The sequence below is a fragment of the Camelina sativa genome, chromosome 7, assembly GCF_000633955.1.
Source record: "Camelina sativa cultivar DH55 chromosome 7, Cs, whole genome shotgun sequence".
NCBI classification, from domain to species: domain Eukaryota; kingdom Viridiplantae; phylum Streptophyta; class Magnoliopsida; order Brassicales; family Brassicaceae; genus Camelina; species Camelina sativa.
Genome location: NC_025691.1, coordinates 9,221,829 through 9,246,460, shown reverse-complemented (window position 1 = coordinate 9,246,460; position 24,632 = coordinate 9,221,829). Strand labels below are relative to the sequence as shown.

Below are 24,632 nucleotides of genomic sequence, written 5' to 3'. Positions count from 1 at the left end.
ATAGTCACAAATCAGTCGGTCAATGATGTCGGTAAAAACGTGGGAAATGTGGAAGTTTGCATTTGTACTGAACATTTGCGACCTTTATTTTGTCTCTATTATGTGGTAAAAGAGTGATAAACCAGTCGTAGTTTGCGACGGTTTTGTTTGTAGTCGCAAAAGCGTCGCAAATCAGTCGGTCAGTAATGTCGGTAAAAAACGTGGTAAATGTTGAAGTTTGCGTTTGTACTGAACTTTTGAGACCTTTATTTTGTCTCTATTATGTGGTTACAAAGTGACAAAATAGTCGTAATTTGCAATGTATTCTTTTCAGTCGCAAAAGAGTCGCAAAGTTTATACTATATATATCACATCGCTCATTAGTGTGTAAGTAGAAAGACGTAAGAAAAAAGAGTTTTTTAGAGGATAAGAAAAAAAAAATTGTTTTTTTAGAGGGAAAGGAAAAAAAAAGAAAGAAGAGTCTTTTTGTAGAGGGGAAGAAAAAAAGAGTGTTAAAAAAATATGTGGAATTCATCTCGAGAGTGGATGTATAATCGGATTGATGGAAGAACAAATAATATTTCTAAAGAATTTTTGGCGGGGGTGGAGCGGTTCATGAATTTCGCAAACAGCCAGCCTATAACACAAAACAATGGAGGTAGGTTTTACTGTCCTTGCGTAAAATGTCAGAACGATGTTATTTTGCATGGTACGACAATATCTAATCATTTGCATAGTAAATGATTTATGCCAAATTATTATGTATGGTCTGAACATGGTGAAGATTATGACGTGCTAGGGGTAGGAACCAATAGTCATTATCCTAATACAGATTATACTAGTACTAGTAGTCAGCATGGTAGTCAACCTGGTAGTCAGCCAATAGGATTTGAGGGAAATGTATATGCTGAGATGGTGAATGATGCATTTCATGGTACCATGCCTTTTAATGAGTATCATGAATATGAAAGTGGATATGATCATATCCATGACGAACACACTCAAGAGGCGAAACGGTTCTACGACATGTTAGATGCTGCAAATACTCCACTTTATGATGGATGTCATGAAGGTCATTCGCAACTATCATTGGCGTCTAGGTTCATGAACATCAAGGTAGATAATAATTTGTCTGAGGCATGCATGGACGATTGGGCTGAATTGTTTACAGAGGTTTTACCAGAGGGTAATCAAGCTACTGGTTCATACTACGAGACAGAGACTTTAGTGCAAAAGATAGGATTGCCATACCATACAATTGATGTATGTATAGAGAATTGTATGCTCTTTTGGAAAGAAGATGGGAATTTGGAGCATTGCAAGTTTTGTGGGAAGCCAAGGTACAAAAGTAGTGAGGGTAGAACTAGAATACCCTTTAGTCGTATGTGGTATCTACCTATTGCTGATAGATTGAAGAGGATGTTCCAATCAGAGAAGACCGCATCATCAATGAGATGGCATGCTGAGCATGATTCAGAAGATGGAGTAATGTGTCATTCATCTGATGCGCCTGAATGGAAGACTTTCCAACATTTACATCCCACATTTGCGCAAGAGCCACAAAACTTTTACCTTGGGTTATGTACATATGGTTTTAATCCATTTGGGGTGTCCAAAAATCATTTTTTTTGTGGCTTGTGATCTTAACTCCATACAACCTACCTCCGGATATGTGCATGAACAGCGTATTTATTTCTTACGATTCTGAACTCCGGACCAAACCACCCACGAGCCAGCCTTGATGTTTTCCTCCAACCATTAATCGATGAGTTAAAGGATTTATGGTATAATGGGGTTGAGGCTGATGATATCTCACTATCTGAAAATTTCAACATGAAAGTTGTTCTTATGTGGACAATAAGAGATTTTCCAGCGTACGGTATGTTGTCGGGATGGACGACACACGGAAGATTAGCATGTCCAATTTGTATGGATGACACTGGTGCTTTTCAATTACCAGCTGGGAGGAAAACATGTTGGTTTGACTGTCATAGGAGATTTCTTCCTACAAGTCATCCGATGCGGAAGAATAAAAAGGACTTTCTGAAGGGAAAAGATTCATTGAATGGCGATCCAACTGCATCTCTGACTAGTCAAGCTATATATGAGCGTATAAGGAAAGCCAAAGCACCTAAAACATCTGTCTGCGGTGGGAATTGATAACTCTCTAATTTACATGTTTTTAGCATCCTTTTTTGTCCATATTTTGCATTGTTCATACCCTTAACTTAACATTTTTAGGTCATTAACTGTAGGAATTCACTTTTAGGCCATTTAGGGTGTTGCATTTTTGCATTTGCATATTTTGGATGAAAACATGTGCTTAAGAGCCTAAATTGGGGAAAAACAGGGACAACCCCGAGCATGTACCCGAAGGAGCCATCAAGCTGCAAGAACAGTCTGAACCCCAACACAATCAAGGAGGATCCAAGAGCATGAAGAACAACCCGAAGATCTACCCGAGGACTAACTCGACCTCATCCTCGTGTACCCCATCGAGTAGACCCTCGGGCAGGACTGGGAAGCTAGGTCAAAGGGGTTTCCATATATAAACCCCTCCTCTCCTTCCTTGCAAACGAGCACGCCGCAGACCCTCAAACCAGAGAGCGAGAGCTTCTAAGAGAGAACTGAGCGACTCAAAACTTTTTTCACTTTTTGTTAGGATTTATTTCATAACTTTTTGTCATTTCTTTAGATTTCTACTTTGTATTCTTATTTCTCTACTCTACCGTTTATTATAATGCAGTTTTCGTTCATATATGCTGTTATGTTTCTTGCTATGATTTCCGAGTAGTGTAGTAAAGTTTCTAGGAATGGGACAGATGATTTTGTGTTCTTGATCGGTTAGGATGTCTTAGTTTGATTGTATTTGTTTGATAGATTTCCTTCTAGATTGGTGTTCTTAATTTTGTCAACAAACCGAGAGGGTGAGATTAGATCTAAGGTGTTTTACCACCGAGAGGTGTAGATGAGATGCTTGAATCAACCAATGCTAGAGGTTTACTCACTTAGCCTAAGAGATTAGATGAGTAAGGGGTTTACTGACAATAATGAATCGGATCTTAATGCCTGCTTGGTCATCTTTCTCAAACGAGAGTTGGGTAGGGGAGTGATCAAGGTTGATTGTTTCTATCACGAGAGTGTTTTAACAAGATTATAGAGATTCATTGTCTAGGAAATTTTTGCTTGAGGCATGTAATACATGTGTACTGATTAGGAATACTTAGGATTTGATTACCTCATCCTTAGAAGCTTTCGTATTTTAATTGCTTGCATTTTCATTCATCACTCGACCACTTACCCGAACAGGTACATGATCACCTGCTTCGAGTAACCTCTCGAGTTGTTTATACCACATTTGCTTACTCGATCGCTCCACTTGACCTGTACTCGAATGCTTGCATCGAGTGCTTAGATCGTGTGGTTCTTTGTTTATATTTTTTTCTTTTATTATTTTAGGATTGTTAGACTAAACCCCTATTATTACTTGGCTTGACTTGCATTGTTCTGATCTCATCCTTCCTGCTAGCATAAACAACCATTTGGATTGATAACCCTTTGTACTACAATTGCATAGGGAATTGATACCCTGGTGAAAACCTGTTTATCAATTTGGCGCCATTGCCATTTGGTTGAATTTATTTTGCTACGTTTAGGATTTCAGCACTTGCTAGATCAAGTTCTTTTGTTTATATTGGTTCGGAAACTGACTTGTTTGCTTTCGCTTTGTTTGTTTTGAATCTCAGGTACAACCCGAGCACCCACCCGACTCGTCACTCGATCACCTGGATCGAGTAGACCCTCTTGTACACACTCGGATACCTACCGGTGCATTCAAACACGATCCAGAGGTAGCTAGAACCTGAGTCCTTTCATCGACAACATCGACAGACCTAGGCTACTCAGACAACAACAAGTTCAACCACAACCAGCAATCATTGAGGAGACAATGAATAATCAAAACGGTCCACCAGCTCCTCAAGCAAGGACCAACATAGGAGCAGGAGATGCCCCATCTACTCACACCCAAAGGAATGGCATTGTGCCACCTGCTGTCCAGAACAATAATTTTGACATCAAGAGTAGTCTCATCCAGATGATACAAAGCAACAAGTTTCATGGATTGCCAATGGAGGACCCATTGGATCATATGGATGAATTTGATAGGCTCTGTAGCCTCACCAAGATAAATGGAGTTAGTGAGGATGGATTCAAACTCCAGGTTTCCCATTCTCTTTGGGAGACAAAGCGCACCTCTGGGAGAAATCATTCCCCAAAGAGTCCATCACAACTTGGGAAGCGTGCAAGAAAGCATTCCTGGCCAAATTCTTCTCCAACTCCAGAACCGCAAGGCTACGAAATGACATTTCCAGCTTTGTTCAGAAGAACAATGAAACGTTCAGTGAAGCTTGGGAATGTTTCAAGGGATACACGACCCGATGTCCTCATCATGGCTTCAGCAATGCTTCATTGCTGAGTACACTTTACAGAGGAGTGGTCCCCAAGATACGGATGTTGCTGGACACCGCAAGCAATGGTAACTTCCTTAACAAGGATGTTGATGAAGGTTGGGACCTAGTGGAGAACTTGGCTCAATCTGATGGCAATTACAATGAAGAATACAATCGTATTGTGCGATCTACAGGAGAGGAAGATGCCAAGTACAAGAGGGACATGAAAGCCCTCAATGACAAGCTCGACAAGCTCCTCAACCAGAAGCAGCATGTTCATGCCATATTAGAGGAAGAGCAGTTTTTACAACAAGATGGGGAGAATTTTCAGATAGAGGATGTTAACTACATCAACAACCAGGGAGGTTACAACAAAGGGTACAACAATTATAAGCCGAATCCGAATCTGCCCTACCGAAACCCAAATGTTGCCAATCCTCAGGACCAAACCTACCCATCTGCAGTTCAAGGGAACCAGGTCCAACAGAAGCCTCTTGTCCAGTACAATCAAGGCTATGCACCTAAGCAGCAGTATTCTGGAAACTACCACCAACCCATTGCATCAACTGGATTCCAACAACACCAAGGCCCGCAGAATCAATCACAAGAAGCTGAACTACGCGGCCTAATTCAGCATATGATTCAGAATCATGTATCAGCTGTTATGGACACCGCAAAACGTTTTGCAGAGATGAGCAACAAGATCGATTCAGGATACAATTATTTGAACGCCAAGTATGATTCGCTCAACACTAAGCTGAGGTACCTAAAAGGCCACCACAACAACCAACCAGCTCCAAAGATCAACCAGCTACCAGGTAAAGCTGTTTAGAACCCTAAAGACTATGCCACCGCCCAAGCCATTTTCCTTGATGATGACTATGAGAATTACCTCACTGAGGACAGTGATATTCAAGATGGGGAGGATATGGATCACCCAATGATAAATGAGGCCAAATACTACATATCCGAGTATGAACCCGAGCCTTCACCCGAGGAGACTGATCGAGTTGATGATCGAGCACTAGCTAGAGAATCACAAATCGAAGAACCACCCGAAGCTGAACCCGATGACCTACCCGATGATGGTGATCGGATGATACATCGAGTACATGTTGAAACAATAGATCAGCCTCAACTACCTGTAGCACNTGGCAATTACAATGAAGAATACAATCGTATTGTGCGATCTACAGGAGAGGAAGATGCCAAGTACAAGAGGGACATGAAAGCCCTCAATGACAAGCTCGACAAGCTCCTCAACCAGAAGCAGCATGTTCATGCCATATTAGAGGAAGAGCAGTTTTTACAACAAGATGGGGAGAATTTTCAGATAGAGGATGTTAACTACATCAACAACCAGGGAGGTTACAACAAAGGGTACAACAATTATAAGCCGAATCCGAATCTGCCCTACCGAAACCCAAATGTTGCCAATCCTCAGGACCAAACCTACCCATATGCAGTTCAAGGGAACCAGGTCCAACAGAAGCCTCTTGTCCAGTACAATCAAGGCTATGCACCTAAGCAGCAGTATTCTGGAAACTACCACCAACCCATTGCATCAACTGGATTCCAACAACACCAAGGCCCGCAGAATCAATCACAAGAAGCTGAACTACGCGGCCTAATTCAGCATATGATTCAGAATCATGTATCAGCTGTTATGGACACCGCAAAACGTTTTGCAGAGATGAGCAACAAGATCGATTCAGGATACAATTATTTGAACGCCAAGTATGATTCGCTCAACACTAAGCTGAGGTACCTAAAAGGCCACCACAACAACCAACCAGCTCCAAAGATCAACCAGCTACCAGGTAAAGCTGTTTAGAACCCTAAAGACTATGCCACCGCCCAAGCCATTTTCCTTGATGATGACTATGAGAATTACCTCACTGAGGACAGTGATATTCAAGATGGGGAGGATATGGATCACCCAATGATAAATGAGGCCAAATACTACATATCCGAGTATGAACCCGAGCCTTCACCCGAGGAGACTGATCGAGTTGATGATCGAGCACTAGCTAGAGAATCACAAATCGAAGAACCACCCGAAGCTGAACCCGATGACCTACCCGATGATGGTGATCGGATGATACATCGAGTACATGTTGAAACAATAGATCAGCCTCAACTACCTGTAGCACCAGAAGGGGAACTAGAGGAAAGGTTCAATGCTGCACTTGACATACAACTGGAGGCGCTTGCAGGGCGTATGGCCAAGCATAAAGCTCCACCACCTAAGCTTTTGCCACCACAAAAACTTCAGGAGGAAGCTGCCAAGGAGGCAGCTCGGCTGGAGAATGAGGTTAAGGAGGCTGTCAAGGAGATTGTGTTTGAGATTCTCAGGAGTGAAGTGTGCTTAGATCCTGAGCTGCGAATCGAGGAAAAATTGGAGGATCCTGGCTCTTTTAATTTGCCATGCTCGATAGGACTTCGGATTTTCAAGAATTGCTTTTGCGACTTTGGAGCTTCAGTTAGCATTATGCCACTGTCAGTTGCCAACAAGATGGGTTTCACCAGTTTTAAACCAAGTAGTCTGTATTTGGTTCTAGCTGATAGAACAGTCAGACATCCTATTGGGATCCTAGAAAACTTGCCACTCAGGATCGGAAAAATGGAAATCCCTAATGACTTCATGATCCTTGATATAGACAAGGAACCAGACGATCCACTGATTCTTGGAAGACCATTCTTGGCAACAATAGGTGCTTTGATTGAGGTGAAGCAAGGCAAGATCAGAATTGAGCATGGAGAGCACTTCAAGATGGAGTTTGATGTGAAGAAGGGAATTAAGAGGCCAACCATTGAATTATTAAAAAAAAAATAAGAGGCCAACCATTGATGGTCAAGGTTTTTCCACTAAGAAAAAGCAGAAAAAGTCAAATGTCTTGAGGAAGTCAACACCACATTTGCTTTGGAACCTGGACAAAACCTGGAGAATCATTTAAACCAGCCTGCTTTAGTGGAAAGGATTCCAGAACCTCTTCCCCTAGATCCCATGCTTAAGGAGCATGAAGAGTCAAACTTAGTGACTTTAAACAAGCTCACTTGGGAGGAAGTCCCAAAGGTATCTTTTATCTTTTATCCCATGCTTAATTTTGATTTATTTTCTATTTTTTGCATATTTATAAAAAAAACAAAAAAAAAGAGAAAGTGAAAAAAAAGGAAATTAAGGAACCCGAGGGTCAACCCGACACCGTACTTGACGCGCCTGATCGTGTCCATGCTCGGGTTGCAAGTGGAGTCCAAATTCCACATGCCAAGCCTACTCTCGGTGAAGCCCAAAACCAAATAACCCTACTCTATTGAAGGGTTTCGAACCCTTTCTCCCTCAGCAGCACAAACTGATAAGTCTCTCAACCCTAGAGATTTTTGTTTTCCTACTTTCTATTCTCTCTCAAACTCGAGTGACCTTTCATTTTCTTTGGGAACTAACCCTATTAATCTTGAGGCTTAGTTGTTTTTCTTCTCAAGGATTCGATAATGGAGCCGAACATGAGGACCTACCAAAGAAAGGGAAGAAGATGAACCTCCGCCGCTGCTACAACCGGAGGTGATGTCGTCGAACCTCGAGAATCCCAGAGAAGAGGAAACGTTCCACATTCCCAACCACTGGCTAGACGTTTTGCTTCCCCAACCCGATGCTCAACCCGATCCACCACCCGATCCGGTGCTCGAGCATCCGATCGTGTAGACCATCGAGTTCGCTCACCTAGTCCGATGGCGAGTGTTGTTCGCCGATCTCCTCGACGTAGGGACCTGTCTACGTCCGAGAGAACCATTATCGACCCCATGGAGGTCGATTCTGATGCTGGTGGAGAAGAGTCAGAGGAGATCCAAACGTCGCGGCTAAGGAGCAGAGCTGCGGTTGCAAGAGGAAAGACACCAGCTTCCGAGAAGTCTGAGAAGGTAGCTGAGAGAGCAGCTGAGGAAGAGGATCGTGACATAGAGGAGGAGCACAGAGAGAGAACACGCCAAGCATCACGAAGGCTGAAGCAGAAGGAAGTGGAGACTCCGGCAAAACTCTTCAAGGTTTTCCGGAAGATGAGCTTCGTTGGTACCCGCTACCCTCACCGTGAGACAATGAAGCAGTTGGGCATCACTAGAGATGTCGAGTTCCTGTTCGACATGTGCCACCTGGGCCAGATGATGCAAGCCAACCTCGAGGCTTATGAGGAGGAGACGGTTCACTTCCTCTATACACTAAGGTTACATTATTTCGAAGACCACCCGACCCTACTACCCGATGGGGGGATCGGGTTCATCACCTTCTCCGTGAGAAACAAGGAGTACTAGCTCACCTTCAAGGAGATGGAGAAGTTGTATGGTTTCAAGGCTGGGAGTGGAGAAGGAATGGAGGTTAACAAGTGAGGTACCTATGGCTGACAATAGGAGACAAGCTCCCCTACAAGTCAACAAGCTCCAAATCCGCTCAAATAAGGAGCCCTGTCTTGAGAGGTATTTTCACAAGTCCCTTGCATGCACTCCTTTTGCTAGAAAGGAGACTGGGAATGTGAATGATCATGAGCTTCAGCTGCTGGACATTGCATTGTGTGGAGTTTTGGACAATGCTTAGGGATGGTACACCGCTAGTTGGAGATGTTGCGGATACTAGCATGGTCTTTGTGCTGCTCGATAAGCTCCTCTACCTTAAGTCATGGGCTATAAAGAGAAGAGAATGGGGCGGAGAGATCTCAATTGGAGGATTGGTTACACTGATTTTGGTGGCGTGTGATGTGCCTTTGAAAGGAGTGGTACATGATCCGAGATGGTTGGACGTAGACTACCTCGTGCTGGCGAGATTTTTGGCCTACGAGAGCCCTAACGACATGATGCTCTTTAAGTTCGTCCATCCAACCGCCGGAGCTGCCCAAATGATCCTACCCAATGTAATGTGCACCAAGGTCCGGCTGGGAGACAACACCGACTTTGCACTGCCTTTGGAGGAGCTGCACAATCCGGAGGAGGAATCCGAAGCTGAGAAGAGAGAGGCAACCGAGCAAAGACAGGGGGATAGCTCTGAAGATTTTGACTTTGAGGGGTATGTTTGCTCTCAAAAGCAACTGGTTGGAGTGAGGGAAGCCCAGAAGAGGATCGGATGGCTGAAGAGGATGAACAAGTTTTTGGTAAGAAAGGTGAAGGATCTTACCGGGNACTCGGGTTAGCACTCCATTTTTACCAATCTTTTTCGTTTAACCCGATTTGTTTTTCCTACCCTTGAACCCAAAACTTTCTTTCAAACCTTGTTGTGAATTGTTGAGTGAGGCCTTTNTATGGGAGGTCAGATCAAGGAGCTGCAAGACAAGGCAAGCTGTGCCTCATCTCCTACCTCGGCATNGAGGCCTTTAAGGGTAGATTATCAAGAGTTAAGCTTTGTATGCCCAAATTGTTCTCAATCTTAGATAGTTTTCACAACTGTCTAGCATCATTTCTTTTGAGAGAAAACCACCCAAGGAATTTGTTTGAAACCACCTTACTAAAAAGCCTTACTNTAGGAGGAACTCGAGGACTGCCACCTCCAAAACCTTACAGAGCATCATCCTACGGCCCCAAGCTGAGGAGAACATCACACGACCTGAGGTATCGCGGAGAAGCCATTTGGATGCCTATCCGATGCCTAACCCGATGGGATACTCGAGGCCTTATCCGATGCACCCATCGAACACCCAATCGGGTGATTACCCAGGACTCTTCCCTCCGCCTTACCAGATGCCATACATGATGCCATATTCGATGCACCTTGCGAGTGGCTATACAAGTGATCACTCTGGACCTCTCCCGCCATACCCGTCGTACTACCCCGATGCCTTACCCGATGAGCTACGCGATCCCACCCTCGCTCAATCCCTCGGATGCTGGTACGTGTAAGTCGTCCGTGCATATCTNTTGAATCCTTCGCTTAGTATATAAAGGTTATGAGTCCCCATTTTCAAACAGCACCCTCCTACTTCCTTGCTAGAGGACTAGCAAGATTTAAGTTGGGGGTCTGATAACTCTCTAATTTACATGCTTTTAACATCCTTTTTGTCCATATTTTTCATTGTTCATACCCTTAACTTAGAATTTTTAGGTCATTAACTGTAGGAATTCACTTTTAGGCCATTTAGGGTGTTGCATTTTTTCATTTGCATATTTTGGATGAAAACATGTGCTTAAGAGCCTAAATNCACCAACCCATGAGGTACCACTTTCATCCAATCTTTGTAAATAACATTGGATTTAGTTTTATTTCATTTTGTGTGTGCTTCTTGGATTCTTTTTCAAACTTTTATTTACACAGAGACTGTGTAATTTAAGTTTGGGGGAGGGTCCTAGAATATTTTTAACATTGTGTTTTATTTTCTTAATTTTCTTAATTTTCTTATTTCAAATTTTTTGCATGANCCAACACGATCAAGGAGGATCCAAGAGCATGAAGAACAACCCGAAGATCTACCTGAGGACTAACTCGACCTCATCCTCGTGTACCCCATCGAGTAGATNATAGTTTTATTCATTTGAGTCTGCATCTATGTGCATTGAAAAACCCAAAGAAAATTTGAAAAATTTAAGAAAAAAAAAAAAAGAGATNCTCTCCTTCCTTGCAAACGAGCACGCCGCAGACCCTCAAACCAGAGAGCAAGAGCTTATGAGAGAGAACTGAGCGACTCAAAACTCTTTTCACTTTTTTCTTAGGTTTATTTCATAACTTTTTGTATTCTTATTTCTCTACTCTACCATTTATTATAATGCAGTTTTCGTTCATATATGCTGTTATGTTTCTTGCTATGATTTCCGAGTAGTGTAGTAAAGTTTCTAGGGATGGGATAGATGATTTTGTGTTCTTGATCGGTTAGGATGTCTTAGTTTGATAGATTTCCTTCTAGATTGGTGTTCTTAATGCTGTCAACAAACCGAGAAGGTGAGATTAGATCTAAGGTGTTTTACCACCGAGAGGTGTAGATGAGATGCTTGAATCAATCAATGCTAGAGGTTTACTCACTTAGCCTAAGGGATTAGATGAGTAAGGGGTTTACTGACAATAATGAATCGGATCGTAATGCCTGCTTGGTCATGTTTCTCCAACGAGAGTTGGGTAGGGGAGTGATTAAGGTTGATTGTTTCTATCTCGAGAGTGTTTTAACAAGATTTTAGAGATTCATTGTCTAGGAAATTTTTGCTTGACGCATGTAAGACATCTGTACTGGCCAGAAATATTTAGGATTCGATTACCCCATCCTTAGAAGCTTTCGTATTTTAATTGCTTGCATTTTCATTCATCACTCGACCACTTAACCGAACAGGTACACGATCACCTGCTTCGAGTAACCTCTCGAAAATGTAAATGTGGTCGATTCTCTGTAATGAAGACTTCAAACACAATGAAAAATCCTGGGAGACTCTTTCATTGTTGTCCCATTGGATCCGTCGACGAGGTAATCTATAGGCTAGGTGGTCAAATGAGAACCTTCTCATTTGTGTATTTTTGTACCAGAATCAGTCTCATTTGATTAAGTGGACCGACATAAGCATGGTTGAGGAGATGAAAGAGGTTGAAGGTGTGATTGAGAAGATAGAAAGAGAAGTAGGTAGCTGATAACTCTCTAATCTATATGTTTTTAGCATCCTTTTTTGTCCATATTTTGCATTGTTCATACCTCTAACTTAGNGCCTTGTGAAAAATGTCAATTTCTATCTTTAGGGGATGAGAAAATGACGAAGGTGTTGCATTTTAGCATTTGCATGTTTTGGATGAAAACAGGTGCTAAAGAGCCAAAAATGGGGAAAAACAAGGACAAACCCGAGCATGTACCCGAAGGAGCCATCGAGCTGGAAGAACAAGTCTGAACACCAACACGATCGAGGAGGATCCAAGAGCATGAAGAACAACCTGAAGATCCAGCCGAGGAGTAACCCGACTTCACCCTCGTGTACCCCATCGAGTAGATCATTGGGCAGGTCTGGGAAGCTAGATCAAAAGGGTTTCCATATATAAACCCCCTCCTCTCCTAGCTCGGAAAAAAGCACGCCGCAGACCCTCAAACCAGAGAGCGAGAGCTTCTGTGAGAGAACTGAGCGACTCAAACATTTTTCCTTTTGTTTTTACATTTTCTTTCATAGTTTTTATAGTTTTTCTTAGATCTCTATCTCGTACTCTTTCTACCCTATCTTTACTGTTTAATACAATGCAATTTTCACTCTATTTCGTTGTTTTGTTATTTGTTACTTTGTCCGAGTAGTGTAGTAAAGTTTCTAGGGATGGGATAGATGATTTTGTGTTCTTGATTGTATATTTTTGATAGATTTCCTTTTAGGTTGGTGTTATTAATGTTGTCAACAGACCGAGAGGTTGAGATTAGATCTAGGGTGTTTTACCACCGAGAGGTGTAGATGAGGTGCTTGAATCAACCAATGCTAGAGGTTCACTCGCTCTGAGTAAGGGATTAGATGAGTTAAGGTGTACTGACAATAATGAATTGATCTTAATGCATGCTTGGTCATGTTTCTCCAACGAGTGTTGGGTAGGGAAGTGACCAAGGTTGATTGTTGCTAGTGCGGGAGTGTGGTGACAAAGTTTTAGAGATTCATTGTCTAGGAAATGTTTGCTTGAGGCAGGTAAGGCATCTGTACTGGTCAAGGATACTTAGGATTCGATTACCCCATCCTTATAAGCTTTCGTATTTTAATTGTTGCATTTTCTTTACTTACTCGATCACTTACCCGATCAGATACACGATAACCTACATCGAGTGACACCTCGAGCTGTTCATATCCCATTTATATTCTTTTTTTTCATTCATTTTAGGACTGTTAGATCAAAACCCTGTCTGCTTGGCTTGACTTGTATAGTTCTGATCATATCCTTCCTGCTAGCAATAGACAACCATTTGGATTGATAACCCTTTGTACTACAACTGCATAGGGAATTGATACCCTGGGTGAAAACCTGACTATCAATTTGGCCCCGTTGCCATTTGGTTGATTTCATTTTGCTACGTTTAGGATTTCAACATTTGCTAGATCAAGTTCTTTTGTTTATATTGGTTCGGAAACTGACTTGTTTGCTTTCTCTTTGTTTGTTTTGAATCTCAGGTACAACCCGAGCACCCACCCGACTCGTCACTCGATCACCTGGATCGAGTAGACCCTCTTGTACACACTCGGATACCTACCGGTGCATTCAAACACGATCCAGAGGTAGCTAGAACCTGAGTCCTTTCATCGACAACATCGACAGACCTAGGCTACTCAGACAACAACAAGTTCAACCACAACCAGCAATCATTGAGGAGACAATGAATAATCAAAACGGTCCACCAGCTCCTCAAGCAAGGACCAACATAGGAGCAGGAGATGCCCCATCTACTCACACCCAAAGGAATGGCATTGTGCCACCTGCTGTCCAGAACAATAATTTTGACATCAAGAGTAGTCTCATCCAGATGATACAAAGCAACAAGTTTCATGGATTGCCAATGGAGGACCCATTGGATCATATGGATGAATTTGATAGGCTCTGTAGCCTCACCAAGATAAATGGAGTTAGTGAGGATGGATTCAAACTCCAGGTTTCCCATTCTCTTTGGGAGACAAAGCGCACCTCTGGGAGAAATCATTCCCCAAAGAGTCCATCACAACTTGGGAAGCGTGCAAGAAAGCATTCCTGGCCAAATTCTTCTCCAACTCCAGAACCGCAAGGCTACGAAATGACATTTCCAGCTTTGTTCAGAAGAACAATGAAACGGTCAGTGAAGCTTGGGAATGTTTCAAGGGATACACGACCCGATGTCCTCATCATGGCTTCAGCAATGCTTCATTGCTGAGTACACTTTACAGAGGAGTGGTCCCCAAGATACGGATGTTGCTGGACACCGCAAGCAATGGTAACTTCCTTAACAAGGATGTTGATGAAGGTTGGGACCTAGTGGAGAACTTGGCTCAATCTGATGGCAATTACAATGAAGAATACAATCGTACTGTGCGATCTACAGGAGAGGAAGATGCCAAGTACAAGAGGGACATGAAAGCCCTCAATGACAAGCTCGACAAGCTCCTCAACCAGAAGCAGCATGTTCATGCCATATTAGAGGAAGAGCAGTTTTTACAACAAGATGGGGAGAATTTTCAGATAGAGGATGTTAACTACATCAACAACCGGGGAGGTTACAACAAAGGGTACAACAATTATAAGCCGAATCCGAATCTGCCCTACCGAAACCCGAATGTTGCCAATCCTCAGGACCAAACTTACCCATCTGCAGTTCAAGGGAATCAGGTACAACATAAGCCTTTTGTCTAGTACAACCAAGGCTATGCACCTAAGCAACAGTACTCTGGAAACTACAACCAACCACCTGGATTCCAACAACCACAAGGTCCGCTGAACCAATCACAAGAAGCTGAGTTACGCGGCCTCATTCAGCAAATGATTCTGAATCAGGCTTCAGCATTTATGGACATTGCGAAATGGTTCGCAGAGATGAGCAATAAGATTGACTCAGGATACAATGATCTCAATGCCAAGTACGAATCACTCAGCAATTAGATTAGATACCTGGAAGGCCACCACAACAACCAACCAGCTCCAAAGATTAACCAACTCCCAAGTAAGGCTGTTCAAAACCCCAAGGATTATGCCACTGCTCAAGCCACCTTTCTTGATGATGAGTATGAGGATTACCTCACTGGGGAGGATGTGGTACACCCAATGAAAAATGAGGCCAAGTACTATATATCCGAGTATGAACCCGAGCCTTCACCCGAGGAGACTGATCGAGTTGATGATCGAGCACTGGTTCGAGAATCACAAACTGAAGAACAACCCGAAGTGGAACCCGATGACCTACACGATGGTGGTGATCAGATGATGCATCGAGTAGACGTTGAGAAGCGAGATCAGCCTCAACCACCTGCACCAGCAGAAGGGGAGTTAGAGGAGAGATTCAATGCTGCACTTGACATCCAGCTGGAGGCGCTAACAGAGCGAATGGCTAGGCGTAAGGCTCCACCACCTAAACTTTTGCCCCCACACGAGCTTCAGGAGGAAATTGCCAAGGAGGCATCTCGATTGGAGGATGAGGTTAAGGAAGTTGTCAAGGAGATTGGGTTTGAGATTCTCAGGAGTGAAGTGTGCTTGGATCTTGAGCTGCGAATAGAGGAAAAACTGGAAGACCCTGGCTCTTTCACATTGCCATGCTCGATAGGGCTTCGGATCTTCAAGAATTGTTTGTGCGACCTTGGAGCTTCAGTTAGCATTATGCCGCTGTCAGTTGCCAACAAGATGGGATTCACTGATTTTAAACCAAGCAATTCGTATTTGGTTCTGGCTGATAGAACAGTGAGGCATCCAATAGGGATCCTGGAAAATCTGTCTCTCATAATTGGAAGAGTGGAAGTCCTTACTGACTTCATGATCCTTGATATGGACAAGGAACCAGACGATCCACTGATTCTTGGAAGACCATTCTTGGCAACAGTTAGTGCTATGATCGAGGTGAAACGAGGTAAGATTAAAATAGAGCATGGTGAGCATTTCAAGATGGAGTTCAATGTGAAGAAAGGAATTAAGAGGCCAACCATTGATGGTCAAGCTTTTTCTACTATGACCAAACAGAGGAAGGTGCAACATCTTGAAGAGGTCAACACCACAGTTGCCTTAGAAACTGGACAAAACCTGGAAAATGTGTTGAACCAGCCTGCTATTGTGGAGAGGATTCCAAAACCTCTTCCACCTGGATCCCATGCTTAAGGATCATGAAGAGTCAAGCTTAGTGACTTTAAACAAGCTCACTTGGGAGGAAGTCCCAAAGGTATATTTTGTTTTGTTTTAATTTTGATTTATTTGTTTTATCTTATTTTTCTATTTTTGAATTATTCTAAAACAAAAAAAAATGGAGAAATTGAAAAGAGGAAATTGGGGAACCCGATGGTCAACCCGACACCGTACTCGACGCGCCTGATCGTGTCCCTGCTCGGGTGGCGAGTGGAGTCCGAATTCCACAAGGAAGCCTACTCTCGGTGAAGCCCACCAACCAAACTCTAGCCTACTTAACGGTTTCGAAACCCTTCTCCCTCATTGCCACTGATAAGTCTTTTCTCAACTCTAAAGCTTTTAGTTTCCATAGTTTCTATTCTCTCTCGATCTCAAGCTTTACTCGATTTCTTTGGGACTAACCCTATTAAACTCGAGACCTAGCCTTTTTCTTCTCAAGGATTCAAACATGGAGCCAATCGCTAAAACCTACCAAAGGAAGGGAAGAAGATCAACCTCCACCGCTGCTACAACCGGAGGTGATGCCGTCGAAGCTCGAGATTATCAAGGGAGAGGAAACGTTCCACATTCCCAACCGCTGGATGGACGTTTAGCCTCTCCAACCCGATGCTCAACCCGATCAACCATCCGATCAGATACTCGAGTAACCGATCGAGTAGGCTACCGAGTTCGCTCACCGAGTCCAATGGTGAGTGCTTTTCGCCGTTCTCTTCGATGTAGGGACTTGTCTACATCCGAAAGAACCGTAACCGACCCCATGGAGGTCAATTCTTATCTTGGAGAAGAAGAGCAAGGGGAGATCCAAATCTCTCGATCGAGGCACAGAGCTGCGGTTGCAAAAGGGAAGAGACCGGCTTCGGAGAAGGCTGAGAGGATAGCTGAGAGAGCAGTTGAGTAAGAAGATCAAAAAGCAGAGGAGGAGGACCGAGAGAGAGAAGAGGAGCAGAGAGAGAGAACACGCCAAGCCTCGCGGAGGCTGAAGCAGAAGGAGGTGGACACTCCGGCAAGACTATTCAAAGTTTTCCGGAAGATGAGCTTTGTTGGTACCCGATACCCTCACCGTGAGACCATGAAGCAATTGGGCATCACTAGGGATGTTGAGTTTCTGTTCGATATGTGACACCAGGGCCATATGATGCGAGCCCACCTTGAAGCATATGAGGAGGAGACGGTCCATTCCTTTCGACCTTGAAGCCGCATTATTTTGATGACCACCCGACCCTACTACCCGATGGGGGGATCGGGTTCATCGCCTTCTCCGTGAAGAACAAGGAGTACCGGCTCACTTTCAAGGAGATGGAGAAGCTATATGGCTTCAAAGCCGGTAGTGGAGAAGGAATGGAGGTTAACAAGGAGGAAATGAGGTCCCTATGGCTGACAATATGAGACAAGCACCCCTACAAGTCCACAAGCACCAAATCCGCTCAAATAAGGAGCCCTGTCTTGAGTTATTTTCAAAAGTCCCTTTCATGCACTTTTTTTGCTAGAAAAGAGACTGGGAATGTGAACGATCATGAGCTCCAGCTGTTAGACATTGCACTGTATGGAGTTTTGGATAGCGCTAGGGATGGCTCACCACTAGTAGGAGATGTTGCGGATACTAGTATGGTGTTTGTGTTACTCGACCAATTCCTCTACCTCAAATCATGGGCCGTCAAAAGAAGAGAAGGAGGCGGAGAGATCTCCATTGGAGGACTGATTACACCGATATTGGTGGCATGCGATGTGACCTTGAAGCGAATAGTGCACGAACCGAGATGGCTGGATGCGGACTACCTCGTGCTGGCGAGATTTTTGGCCCATGAGAGGCCTATTGAAATGATGCTGTTCAAGTTCGTCCATCCAACCGCTGGAGCTGCCCAAATGATCCTACCTAATGTCATATGCACCAAGGTTTGGCTGGGAAACAACATTGACTTCGCACCACCTTTGAAGGAGCTGTACAACCCGGAGGAGGAGTCCGAAGCTGAGAAGAGAGAGGAGACCGGGCAGAGACAGGGAGATAGCTCGGAGGATTTCGATTTTGAGGAGTATGTGTGCTCTCAAAAGCAACCGGTTGGAGTGAAGGGACCCCACAAGAGGATCGGATGGTTGAAGAGGATGAACAAGTTCTTGGTGAAGAAGGTCAAGGACCTTACTGGTTCGGTAAAGACTATGGGAGGTCAGATCAAGGAGCTGCAAGACAAGGCAAGCTGTGCCTCAGCCCCTCCCTCGGCACAAGCACCGACTTGGATAGGGAGAAGCGGACCGCTAGGAGGAAATCGAGGACTGCCACCTCCAGAACCTTACAGAGCATCATCATACGAACCCCAAGCTGAGGAGAACATCACCCAACCTGAAGCATCACGGAGAAGCCATTAAGACGCTTATCCAACGCCTAACCGGATGGGGTACACGATGAACTGTCTGATGCGCCCATCGAGCACCCAATCGGGTAATTACTCAGGTATCTTCCCTCCACCTTACCAGATGCCATTCACGATGCCGTACACGATGCACCCTGCAAGTGGATACACGGGTGATCATTCTGGACCTCTTCCACCATTTCCGTCGTACTACCCGATGCCCTACCCGATGAGCTACGCGATCCCACCCTCGATCAACCCCTCGGATGTTGGTCCGAGTAAGTCGTCCGTGCGTATTTCTGAGCTCTATGACGAGCAAACACCGGCACCTGCTGAAGCCGGAGACGACCCTGGCTACACGTTGGCGAGTATGGAGGCTGCTGCAACCTCCTTCTTCTCCAACCCATGAGGTACCAATTTTATCCAACCCTTGTATATATCATTGCATTTAGTTTAATTCATTTTGTGTGATTCTTGGATTCTTTTTCCAACTTTTATTTACACAGGGACGGTGTAATTCAAGTTTCGGGGAGGGTCCTAGAATATATTTAACATTGTGTTTTATTTCTTATTTTTATTATTTCAAATTTTTGCATGCTAGTTTCATTCATTTGAGTCTGCATCTATGTGGATTAAAANCAAAAAAATTTTGAAAAAAATTAAAAAAAAAAAAAAAAAAAAGAAGAAGAGAGTGTTCATGTAATTGCATTTACATATTAGGATTGGGTCTAGTTTGTTTCATATAGGATTGTTATATATGCATCTTAGGGGACAATGATTAAAGCTATAGCCCTTAATCAGACCTTAGGATTGAAGCTATAACCCTTAATCACAGTTCATTGTTGCTAGATCAATCTTTGGAAAAAAATGAAAAATCTTTGCTTAGAATGTGTCGTTTGAATGCTTCCTCCACTTGCTTGAACATTAGAACATCTCTATATTATTGGATTTAATTTGAACTTTAATTGTCTTGCTTATGGAACTTGAATACTTGCTCATGGTAACTCTAAACTCGTGTTAGCACTCCATTTTTACCAATATTTTCGTTTAACCCGATTCATTTGTCCTACCCATGAACCCAAACCTTTTTTTCAAACCTTGTTGTGAATTGTTGAGTGAGGCCTCTTTCATTGTGTTATAGGTTGTCAAACCTTGAGAGTATTGAGAACGACAAAGAACTGCCTCTTGATTTAGCTAAGTTAGAATTTGAACTAACTAATAGATTCGGTTTTGAAAGATAGGTGGATAGAATGTTTATTTGGGGTTGGGTTGTGGAATTAAAAAAAAGTCCCTAAGGTTAGAATCAATTAGCTCTAAGTCTCTAAATAAAAAAAATAAAAAAAGATCTTGATATAGTCTCCTAGAAAGAAAGAAAAAAATATATATATATGTATATATATATATATATATTCATATTAGGAGTTTAGCAAAGAGAAGAAAATATATTTAAAAAAAAAGAGAGCTAAAAGTTTTAAAGTTTAAACCTTAGGGAGCAAAAAAAAAAGAGTTAAAATCAAGGTTGTGGATAGTTTAATTCTAGGGGGTTTGATACAATAAAAAAGGTGAATGAGAAAAGGGTAGATCATCAAGAGTTAAGCTTTGTATGCCCAAATTGTTCTCAGTCTTAGATAGTTTTCACAACTGTCTAGCATTCCTTCTTTTGAGAGAAAACCACCCAAAAAATTTGTTTGAAACCACCTTACTAAAAAGCCTTACCCTTGAAACCGATTGAGCTTGATTCACCTTCCATCTGCGAGAATTTGCCAAACACTTAATTAAATGTGAAAGAGATGTTCTTTACTTTTAGTTGGAGGTTGAATTAGATCGATGCATGGTAATAAGCATAGAAAAATATTTGTAAGTATGTTGATTGATCTTAGCACCATTAAACTATCTTTAAGGATTATAGCTTGAATCGTTCGCTTATCATAAAGGTTATGAGTCCCCACTTTCAAACCGCACCCTCTTACTTCCTTGCTAGAGGACTAGCAAGATTTATGTTTGGGGATCTGATAACTCTCTAATTTATATGTTTTTAGCATCCTTTTTTGTTCATATTTTGCATTGTTCATACCTCTAACTTAGCATTTTTAGGTCATTAACTATAGGAATTCACTTTTAGACCATTTAGGATGTTGCATTTCTGCATTTGCATATTTTGGATGAAGACAGGTGCTAAAGAGCCAAAAATGGGGAAAAACAAGGACAACCCTAAGCATGTACCCGAAGGAACCATCGAGCGCTTCTGTGAGAGAACTGAGCAACTCAAACATTTTTCCTTTTGTTTTTACATTTTCTTTCATAGTTTTTATAGTTTTTCTTAGATCTCTATCTCGTACTCTTTCTACCCTATCTTTACCGTTTAATACAATGCAATTTTCACTCTATGTCATTGTTTTGTTCTTTGTTACTATGTCCGAGTAGTGTAGTAAAGTTTCTAGGGATGGGATAGATGATTTTGTGTTCTTGATCGGTTAGGATGCCTTAGTTTGATTGTATATTTTTGATAGATTTCCTTCTAGGTTGGTGTTATTAATGTTGTCAACAGACCGAGAGGTTGAGATTAGATCTAGGGTGTTTTACCACCGAGAGGTGTAGATGAGGTGCTTGAATCAACCAATGCTAGAAGTTCACTCGCTCTGAGTAAGGGATTAGATGAGTTAGGGTGTAATAACAATAATGAATTGATCTTAATGCATGCTTGGTCATGTTTCTCCAACGAGAGTTGGGTAGGGAAGTGACCAAGGTTGATTGTTGCTAGTGCGGGAGTGTGGTGACAAAGTTTTAGAGATTCATTGTCTAGGAAATGTTTGCTTGAGGCATGTAAGGCATTTGTACTGGTCAAGGATACTTAGGATTCGATTACCCCATCCTTAGAAGCTTTCGTATTTTAATTGTTTCATTTTCTTTACTTACTCGATCACTTACCCGATCAGGTACACGATAACCTGCATCGAGTGACACCTCGAGCTGTTCATATCCCATTTGCTTACTCGATCACCCCACACAATCCTGTACTCGATTGCTTGCATCGAGTGCTTAGGTCGTGTGGTTTCTTTGTTTATATTCTTTTTTTTCATTCATTTTAGGACTGTTAGATCAAAACCCTATCTGCTTGGCTTGACTTGTATAGTTCTGATCATATCCTTCCTGCTAGCAATAGACAACCATTTGGATTGATAACCCTTTGTACTACAACTGCATAGGGAATTGATACCCTGGATGAAAATCTGTCTATCAGTAGCTTAGCAAAGGGATTAGATGAGATTGAAAATTTCAAACAAATCGCAGAAAGATGTGAGAAAGAGATTGTAGAGCTCAAAGCAAAGGTGAGCTCGTGTGAGAAAGAGGTTCAAGAGCTAAGGTGCTTCAAGAGAAGCTCTTTCTCTTCTTTCTCAAAACGACGTTGTTTTGACCAAAAGAAGCTATTTCTCTTCTTTCTCAAAACGACGTTGTTTCTTACGTGGCTTCCACGTAAGCAGGCGCTAACGTTTTCTTAACACCGTTACGGCTTGTGTATGCTTTTACACAATTTCTCGAGTTCATGCAGCGAATTTAAAATTTATTTAAGATAATGTATCGATTTGCTCAATGTAATAGTTGGGGTAGGAATTCAACATAACCCCTTAGTTGGGGTATGAATATACCGATTTTCCCTATTTTCATCGACCTCGAAAATAAAAAAATTATGTTACATTTTAAGGTGTTTCTACTTTCTAGTGAGAAATCTTCTTTAGCTGGCATTTGGACAGGTATTATCTAAATGCTTTGTGTCACAAATTGTTTTCAATACTTCAACATTAAGTTTGAATTTAAATATATATGAAAAAAAAAACTTAAGTCATGTGCATTGACGCTCTCTCCCCTAAATTCTCACTAATTAAAAAATAAAAATAACAAAAAAGTAGGAGAGAAGGTGAGAAACGTTTCTCACTGTTTCTCCAAGATTCTCAGATGAGAAACCTTGAGAAACTGTTCTTAACATATGACAAATTCTAATAGATATTTTTATTTATTTGTTATTTAAATAAATAAAAATTTTATATAAAAATGATTGAAAAAATATACAAACTCCGTCCTGTATAAGTTCGTCAAATTCATAAGCACAGCTTGGTGTATAAATAAATAAATTCACCAACATATCCGTGAATATATGCACAGGCACACTAAATAATCAATGATTGGTCATTTAAAGATCCCAAGAAAAAGACGTACATATATAAAGAGATCATATATATGTTAAGTAAACATTGACCGATGAAAGGCACTACTTCACAAAGACACGAGACTCTCGATGTGATTTGGGTAAAAACCTAAGGTGTAGAAACCGTCCTTAACAAGTCCAAATTCATCACCCACAGTTCCTTCAAACAAGACTTCTCTAACACTGTTTCTCCTGTAATCAAAATATAGAATATAAAACGATTCATCAAACCTCCATGGTGCAAAGATAAGCTCACCAGCATTACTAACACCTTTGAAGCCTGGCTTTTTCTTCTGTATTAGGTCCATTTTAGAAAGAGGCAAAACAACTCGTTTATGTGTCCATTCGTGTCTATCTCCATCCTTCAAAATCCATAGATCAATAGAAGGGAAATTCAAAGTATCAAGTTGATACTATCAACTAAGGCTAATGTTCCGTCATACGGTATCATACGAGAATTCATAAGAGAACAACTCTCCGGATATTTGATCTCATTAAACTTTTCAGAGCTGATATCAAAACTCATTATACAACATTTCTCAATGCCAACACCAACATCAACAAGGGCACTATAATATATGACTCCATTATTAATGCATCCACCACCTATAGTATGCCGGTGCTTAGGAAAACCGTTGGTTACTATTCTACATGATCCTTGTGTTAGAGCTCCGAATGTAAGAATCCAAATCTTGGAGTCTCCAATAACACGTAGTACTATGTATTTCGCATCAATCTGATCATATCCCAGAATAGATCCAGCCTTGTATTCACCTTTTTGGGTGTCTTCAGGTTCAGGTAAAACGAAGGAGCGTTTCAGCTTAGGGTTCCAAATCACGAGCTGTTTCGAACATTGCATGAAAATCAAGCCGTGCACGTAATAAAAACTATAGGGGTTACCAAAAGTAGTGTTTCGATATTGATAACTCCCCACATAAGAAAAAAGACCACCGGAACTATTCTTGTGTAGAGAAGACGAGAAAACGCGCAGCATGTCGCCTTTAAGGGCGGTTAGCAGTACAGAAGTTGATGAAATCTTTAGTTGTGGTAATGGGCCTAATGGCCGACCATAGCTTAGATACAGAGCGAAATCTCCCAACCGATTTGGCAGGAAGTCTCGAGAGTATCTCAATGGTTAAATCCAGAGGAATATGTTCTGATTGAGATGTATCATCATCATGTGAAGACACTGACGATGAAGATTGGGTTGTTCTTTGAGTTTGTCCTGTCTTCTCTTCCATGGCCGATCGCTCCATATTATTTCACTTTCTTTAAACCCTAATTTGTTATTAAACTCATTATATATAGTGAACCACATCCTATAAAATAGAAATCAGAAGATCTCGAATTTAATTCTCGAACCCATTATCGGACTCTTTAATTAAATATTACAATCAAAAACGAAAAAGGAAAGGTAATATAGGAAAATTGTAAAATATTGATTAGCTAGGGAGTAGGGAGTAATGTATCCATCAAATGGTCCACCTACGTTAAATATACACCAAACACATAACTACACATTTAAACAATATAAATGTGTTATTAAGAGGGGTATTGAATTAGAATTTTAAAAGATTCTGGTTTTTTATTAAAATCTTTTGTTATTTAATTTGTGATTTTTAAATCACTATCTAAATCCAGTGTTATTGAATGAAATTTTATTAAAATCAGTCAAAGTAACTTAGACTATCTTGTTATTCAATTAAAGATTTATAAAAATTTTATAAAATCCACTATTATTCAAATTTGACAATTTTTTTTGTAAAAGTGTTTTAACATTGATTTTAAAAGATTTTGGAGACTTCTTTAGTTGAAAATTAGTGAGAAATATGAACGAAACAATCTCACCTCCATTTGTGTTATTCTCAAGGATTTCAAAAAAAAAAAAAAAA

General features: G+C 41.6%; 2 protein-coding genes across 2 annotated transcripts; one reads left to right on the top strand and one right to left on the bottom strand.

Moving 5' to 3' along the window:
* Positions 727–2,139, top strand: LOC104704465. Its single transcript, XM_019227036.1, has 2 exons — positions 727–1,561; positions 1,664–2,139. Exons 1-2 carry the CDS (start codon positions 727–729, stop codon positions 2,137–2,139), a joined length of 1,311 nt encoding a protein of 436 aa, XP_019082581.1.
* LOC104704464 (F-box protein At5g18160-like) lies at positions 16,698–23,981 on the bottom strand. Its single transcript, XM_010420549.1, has 5 exons — positions 23,823–23,981; positions 23,162–23,581; positions 22,997–23,102; positions 22,865–22,932; positions 16,698–16,919 (listed from the first exon to the last, which is right to left on the bottom strand). The coding sequence occupies exons 1-5, from the start codon at positions 23,979–23,981 to the stop codon at positions 16,698–16,700; spliced, it is 975 nt and encodes a 324-aa protein (XP_010418851.1).

Coding starts and splice junctions, on each gene's coding strand:
- LOC104704465 (XM_019227036.1), top strand. CDS start 727: ATGCCAAATTATTATGTATGGTCTGAACATGGTGAAGATTATGACGTG. Junction 1,562..1,663: donor AAACTTTTACCTTGGGTTAT/GTACATATGGTT, acceptor GTGCATGAACAG/CGTATTTATTTCTTACGATT.
- LOC104704464 (XM_010420549.1), bottom strand. CDS start 23,981: ATGGAAGAGAAGACAGGACAAACTCAAAGAACAACCCAATCTTCATCG. Junction 23,582..23,822: donor CGGTTGGGAGATTTCGCTCT/GTATCTAAGCTA, acceptor TGTTCGAAACAG/CTCGTGATTTGGAACCCTAA. Junction 22,933..22,996: donor CAAAGGTGTTAGTAATGCTG/GTGAGCTTATCT, acceptor TTTTGATTACAG/GAGAAACAGTGTTAGAGAAG.